This window comes from Cavia porcellus, unplaced genomic scaffold, assembly GCF_034190915.1.
Source record: "Cavia porcellus strain 051 isolate PalLab524CR breed Dunkin Hartley unplaced genomic scaffold, mCavPor4.1 scaffold_6, whole genome shotgun sequence".
Lineage (NCBI taxonomy): Eukaryota > Metazoa > Chordata > Mammalia > Rodentia > Caviidae > Cavia > Cavia porcellus.
Genome location: NW_026947489.1, coordinates 80990284 through 80996988, shown reverse-complemented (window position 1 = coordinate 80996988; position 6705 = coordinate 80990284). Strand labels below are relative to the sequence as shown.

General features: G+C 50.3%; 1 protein-coding gene across 2 annotated transcripts; it reads left to right on the top strand.

Moving 5' to 3' along the window:
- The first annotated feature begins 788 nt into the window (after positions 1-788).
- Positions 789-6004, top strand: LOC106027681 (galectin-9B-like). Of its 2 annotated transcripts, XM_063251192.1 has the most exons (5): positions 789-890; positions 3022-3110; positions 3211-3373; positions 5394-5501; positions 5613-6004. In XM_063251192.1, the coding sequence occupies exons 1-5, from the start codon at positions 867-869 to the stop codon at positions 5637-5639; spliced, it is 411 nt and encodes a 136-aa protein (XP_063107262.1). In that variant the 5' UTR covers positions 789-866; the 3' UTR covers positions 5640-6004. The 2 variants fall into 2 exon arrangements, with proteins under 2 accessions (XP_063107262.1, XP_013007802.1); XM_013152348.2 differs by having other exon boundaries at positions 5394-6004.
- The last annotated feature ends 701 nt before the right edge of the window (positions 6005-6705 follow it).

Sequence of the window (6705 nt, the reverse complement as noted above, 5' to 3'; positions counted from 1 at the left end):
ACCACCAGCCTATGCTACTCTTTCTCTTAAAGCCAGTAATTTCCCTGTTGTGAGTTAAAGCTCATTAAAGGCAACTTTTTTCTAATGTTCTTTCCCATCTCACTCTATGTCACTTGAATGTGTGTGCACAACTTCTCTCTCCATCCTAAAACCCATGGAAAAGAGGGATAATGAAAGGAGGAAAGAAATATATACAGGGAAACCAGAAGCGCCAGGGCACCCACTCCTACAGAATAAAAGTCTCCAATGTGGTAGATTTTTCAAAACTCTTCTCCCTAATCATGTTTTTGAATGAGGAATACAAACTTACAAGGAAGAAATACTTTCACAAGATCCTGAGTATTCTCAGAGAGTTCAAAGGGCCAGGCATGCACTGTCCAAGTTTGGGTCCATCCCTCTCACTCTCTGAGTCCCACTTCTCTGTGTGCTCAAGGGCAGAAGCAGCCTCCCCACCACTGCCCCTGCCCGGCCTGTGGCTCCCTGCACCCGGATGGCGCGTGCTTAGAAAGCCCGGCACACATTCTGGGCAGTGCAGTCTACAAACTCACTGCCGTGCCACTTTCCATCTTCATGGACCAAATGGCACGCTGTCTCTGGGTGGTGGGCAAGAGGAGGAAGGAGAGAAGGCCACTGTCCTGGGAGTGGCCCTTGCCCTCCCCTGACCCATACCCTGACCCACACCCTGATCCACACCCGACCTCCACCCATCACCTAGCTCTGTCTCTCTCCCCCTTGGCTGATTTTTCTCTTGGCTCCTCCCTGTTGAGTAGCTGCCAAAGTGCATTGCCCTCTGTTTCCTTGAAAAGCCCAGCTCTGCAGTGACACCTCAGTTGGTGTGAAAGGTAGCAGCTGACAGGTCCTGAAAGATGATTTCTTCCAGAAGACAACTGGTAAGTTCTAAGCTGGCCCTGCCTTAGCTGGCTGCACCACCAGGGAGGAGCCACTCTGGGTCACTGAGGAAAGACTGGGTGGCAGGCAGTGATGGTGGGGATCCCAAAGAGACCTGAGGAGGGTGGAAATGCCAGAAGAGGTCACGTGGATGCAGCTTCTTTTCCATGGCAGCTTCATCCAAGGCAGCCTCTCGGGACACAGGGATGTTAACCTGAGTCAGGGATTTCACCCCCAATTACTGATCTCCCTCTGGGTAACTGCTCCATCCAGGTGTTCATGGCAGAAAGTCTAGTAGCATCTTTCAAGGCAACAGTTTGTACTGAGAGTGCATGAACAGGCTTCTGGGAGGACAACAATCCATCTGAATGGCACTAAATCCATGTTCCCTGGAGGTCTCTGGGGTTCAGTCATTCACTATCTAGAGGATACATTTACCTGTGCAGACCTCAGTTATCGCATCTATATAGTGGGCTTGATACTCAAGCCCACCTCTCAGGGTAATGGAGAGATGGGATAATGTAGCAGATCTAGTGTTTGAATGTAAGTGCTATGGGAGTATTGGGCAGTACCGGCAGTCTTGGGTCAGTGGAGGAGATCTCCAAAGAGGTATCTGTGTCCTACGGGGTGAGTTGGGGCTCATCAGGCGATGCTGCAACCGGCTGTCTTCATAGGGGCCACCTGAGAAGTAAGGAACCATGAGGACTGGGCCTGCAGTGTGGAATTCAAAGAGAAGCCTTTCCCACAGTTTTACTGCCTGCCAGAGGCAGTGGGTAAACACTTTAGGGCTCTTGTTCCCTCTTCCTCTGTGGATAAACTGATGTCCTGAGGTTGAGGCACTTGGCCAGTGTCCCCCAGTGGAAAGCTGAGGAAGATGGCTGGATTCACCTCTAGAAGAGGAGGTGCCCACAGAGAGAGCAACACTGCGGGAAAGCAGGAACGTGGTAGCCTCGGGCCAGCTCTTGCCCGGTCTTTGCCAGTCAGGTCCCAGGCACAGGTAGAAGATAAGCAGAAGGGGCTGTAGGGGTCAACAGGGGGCCGGCAGCTGGGCTCCGAGTGGAGGTGACTCACGTAGGGCTCTCTTGCCTTGACCTTCCTGACAGGGCTCCATCACTCTTTGGCTCCTTGAAATAAGGGGGAGATAATGGGGCCCAGAGCTAAGAGATGAGTTTTCCTTGTGATCACTGGACCACCAGAAAGAAGATGCTGTACATTGGCTGCAAGGTTGAGCTCTGCTTTGGGGAGTTCCAGCTAGGAAGAGGAGAAAAATGTGTCTTAAGGCACAACCAGGAGCAGGGAACAAATTCAGACCCCTCTGAGGTATTGATTTGTGTTAAGGCAAACAGCTGCCTAATTGAGTCCACACATCAGCCAGACTCTGGGGCACTGGGACAAGTGTGTCACTGTGGCTTCAGTGCCTTCCTTGCAGCATGGAGTTGCAAAAGTCAGGTGATGCAATCCAGGGACAGAGCGGGAAGACCTAGAAAGATTGCTATGACATCCAAGGTTATCAGAAGATAGCCAGGGCTGGACTCTCTTAACCTTATTCATATTGGAATACCAGCTCCAGAATGACTGTGTGTGTGTGTGTGTGTGTGTGTATGTATGCCCACAAAACACTCCCACCTTAAATTTCTTAGTCTCTTTTCCACAAGCTCCTGAACCAGCACCCAAAACTTATGTAAGTGGTGTGTGGGTGGCTGGGGATTTCATTTGCTATGGCAGCGTGGTAGGTAGCTGGAGGTGACCCTCTGATTTACATAATTAAAAAGGGTTCTTTATCAAGCTGAAATCTACGAAACAAGAAAATTAGAGTAATTTTGAAAGGAGCTTTCAACTTTAGAATAGCCCCTTGAGTGTGATCTAATTACACAGTGTTCGCTTGTCATCCCAGAATGCTTCAGTGTCCAGCCCAAGTTCCTTCCGTCTCAGTGAAGGCCCCTTGCTTTTGGAATATCTAGAAGATTTTCCTTGGCGTTTAGTGAACCAAGCTAAAATATCCTGGCTTCTTCTGCTCACAAGCATGGTCTTAGACTTGCCTGATGTCCAAGTCCATGACAATCAGTACAGGATTTCCTACTGGAATGTGCCTCTCTGCTGTCACTGGCTGACCTGTCCCCATCCTCCCAACAGCCAATCCCTTACTTCATCTCCATCCCAGGTGGGCTGCAGGTAGCCAAGGTCATCCGTGTGTCAGGCACTGTGCTGCCCAATGCTAAGAGGTAAGACAGGGCTCCATCACTCTTTGGCTCCTTGAAATAAGGGGGAGATAATGGGGCCCAGAGCTAAGAGATGAGTTTCCTTGTGATCAATCCACCCCAGGTTCCATATCAACTTGTGCACTGGAGAAAACATCACCTTTCACCTGAACCCTCGATTCAGTGAAAACACTGTGGTCCGAAACAGTAAAATCAAAGGCTCCTGGGGGGAAGAGGAACGAGGCCTGCCTACCAACATGCCCTTACTCACAGGGCACAGCTTCAAGGTAAGACGCTGAAGCCTGGGGACCGGAGAGCTTGCTGGATACAAATGGAGAAAGGGTGGAGGAGGTCTTGGAGGTACCTTGAACAGGGCAGGGGTTGATACTTGTGATAGGAGGGTGTGCCCCAAGGAAGAGAGATGTATAACAAATTATTATGTTATGATTATTGTCTCCAAAGCAAAGTATTAATATCTGCTCTTAATAGACGAACAAACAAAATTAGGGCCAGCCTACTTGCCAGTGATCACATACCCATTTGTGCCAAATCAGACTGAACAATGAGGTATAGTCATTGATTTGCATAGTCGCTCAGCAGTCATTTATCAGCTCTTTGATTATGTTCACTTTGTGCAGGACATACCTATGTTTACAAATGCAGCCGGGAAGTAGAGAGAGCAGGTCCTACCCCAGGGGGCTGCAATCTAGGTGGGGAGGAGCAAGGAGACAAAGGTATGAGCAATCAGCACAGATAAGGACCAGTGCACTGGGAATCCCCACTTCAGGAGAGTCAGTGTCCACCTGAGAGAGGGGCCTGTCCAGCACTGCAGTGTAAAATGCAGAGTGAGGGAGAGAGGTGTAGGTGTGGCTGCGGCCTGATCATCCTGACTAACATTCAGGTCCCACACAGAGCTCACAAAAACAAAAAGAAAAAGAGCCAGGCTCTGTGGCACGTGCACCTATAACACTAGCTCTCTAGCAGGGCAAAGCAGGAGGATCGCAAATTTGAGCTCAGCCTGGGCAATTTAGTGACTTAGGAAGACTTTCTCTAAAGGATAAAAAACTTAAAACTAGGGAAAAGGATGTAGCTTAGTATGAAAGCCTTGGGTTGATTCCATAATACACTAGGAAGGAGGGGAAGAAGGAAGGAAGGAAGGAAGGAAGGAAGGAAGGAAGGAAGGAAGGAAGGAAGGAGAGAGAAGGAAGGAAAGAAAAGAGAGGGAGGAAAGGAAGGAAGAAGGGAAGGATGGAGAGAAGAAAGGACAGAAAGAGAGAAAGAGTGAGAAAGGGAAAGAGAGACAGAGAGAAGAAATAAAAAGGAACAGAAAGATAGGAAGGAAGGAAAGCCAACAAGCCAGGAAGAGGAAGAGGAAGAGACAAAGAAAGAAAGAAAGAAAGAAAGAAAGAAAGAAAGAAAGAAAGAAAGAAAGAAAGAAAGAAAAGATTTTGCTATAATGTCTCTTCCCTTCTTCCAGCCATCCAGTCTGTCGGCTTGCATTCCCTTAGGCAGAAGTTATGTCCTAGATGAGCGCCCCCTGCAGTCTTGTTTGGGAATGACTGGTGCAGAGCTCGGGGCTGTGAAGGCAGCTTGGGTTTTACTACAGTGCGAAGCCACTGGAGCCAGAGCAGGGAACACTGTCTTTGATTCATTGGTATCGGTGCGACCTTGGGGAAGTGTCCTTCAGTCCGGGACATCTGTTGGGTCACTGAAACTCCACTTACTCATCTACAAATGTGACTGGAAATCTCATGATCTCAGAGATTTCTGGGAATGGGCAGAGGTAGTCTCTGTGCATGCTAGGACAGTCCCCTGCACGTGAGTGTGATGAAGTGTGACCGCTGCCATTTGTACCCCAACTGCCTACTGCAGAGGGCCCTGGCTAGAAAGTCAGGGGGTTGCTGCTGCTGCTGCTGCTGCTGCTGCTGGAGCAGCAGACTCCAGACTTGGACATGGCAGACACAGATGGCACAAGCCAGCAAGACTGCCCCTGGTGGCCTGAGGAGGCAATTGGTCCCTGGGAGAGTTTGGGTGGGGTAGAGAAGTATTGTCAGAGGGGGTAGGGTTCTTAGGTGCCTGTGAGTTACACACAGGGCAGAGCTGCAGTCTGGAAGCAGTATTGCAGGCTGGGAAATGCTTGTGCTGAGGTCCAGGGAGGAAAGCACAGGGTGTAGAGGAGCAGGTCCTTGAGTGCAGGCCAGGGGCTGGTTGGGGGAAAGGAAGGAGGTGGGGAAGGAGGGGCCGAGCCCACAGTGAGGGCTGAGGACTTCCTGCATGGAGTGTGAATGGCAAGGCCTCTTTACCCAGATGGAGATCATATGTGAAGCCCACTGCTACAAGGTGGTTGTGGACGGCCAGCACCTGCTGGAATACACCTATCGCGTGAAGGAACTGTCAACCATCAATCGCCTGGAGGTAGATGGCGACATCAAGCTTACTAAGGTGCAGGTGTAAACAGGCTCAACAGCCCAGCGAATGGCTGAGGACATGGCTGTGTGTCTCCTCCCTGCCCTCTTCCCTTCTCAGCCCCAGCTTCTGAGCCCTGCTATCTGAGCAGAAGGTAGCCCAAGGTGTGACACCTGAGCCTCCAGGTCCATTCTTCCTGGCAGTGAGCCTTCCATGCACTCAGCCCAGGCCAGTTCTGCACAAGGCTCTCAAACACCTTCCTCCGTGCAACCCCACACTGGTCTCAAGCCACAGGTATGCACTGGAGGAAAAATGTGACCTCCACAGCCCTCCATTCCTGTGACCTTTAATTTCCCTCCCTGGCTTTGCACCCTGCCTTAATACTGCTTCGTCTGGGAAGGCTGCCCTGGTGACACCCTGCTGACTTCCACCAACTGAGCAGAACTTCCACAGTGCTGTATGCTTCCCTTTCCTGGCGTCTTTAAAATAAAGAGAAAGAAATGCTGTTGCTACTGGCACACACTTGTGGATGACTGCTTTAGTATTATCTTTAGAGATATCTTGGAGTCTCTGAATTTGGGAGTTCCTGCCAAGAGAAGTGATATGATACAATACAGGTTCCCTTTGGGAAGGAGGGTTCTGATATCCACACCGATTTCCAGGGGGAGTCCCTCAAAAGGTTGACAGGCATGTTAAAGAAAGCACCTGGAGTTCACAATTTGCATCCATGGGCCTGTAATGTAGGGATTTCGGTACACCTCTATGTTACTGAGAGGAAAAAAGATTGGGACCATCAGTGGAAATCATGAGGCACTGAAGAAGTCAGAGGACCTGTGCCTGAGTAGGAAGGGAGCCAGGGGGATACCTGACATGAGAAGTGGAGGTACAAGAGCTAAGTACCCAAGTACCAGGGATCTGCCAGCCACTGGACAGCATAACAAAGCCCTAGCAAGTATCCGTGTGATGTCAGTGCAACTACTGATTCCTTCAGGAACTTGGCCCCTCAGGAAACAGAGTAGGGCTCAATGTGTGGTCTCAGGAAGCAATGACACGGGAAACTGGTTAGGAATACACAGGCTCAAGCCCTGCGCCAGATCTACTAAATGAGAATCTGTACTTCAGCCAGATCATAGGAGATTGGGGGGGGGGTGCGCACGCGCATGCGCGGGCGTGCGCCCTCTTCATGCATGCACGCATGGACAGGTGAGCAGCT

What these genes read in the sequence shown, in the direction of transcription:
- LOC106027681 (XM_013152348.2), top strand. Translation starts at nt 867, where the DNA reads ATGATTTCTTCCAGAAGACAACTG. An exon ending in TTTCTTCCAGAAGACAACTG is followed by an intron (nt 891 to 3,021) that starts GTAAGTTCTAAG and finishes TCCTCCCAACAG; the next exon opens with CCAATCCCTTACTTCATCTC. An exon ending in GTGCTGCCCAATGCTAAGAG is followed by an intron (nt 3,111 to 3,210) that starts GTAAGACAGGGC and finishes AATCCACCCCAG; the next exon opens with GTTCCATATCAACTTGTGCA.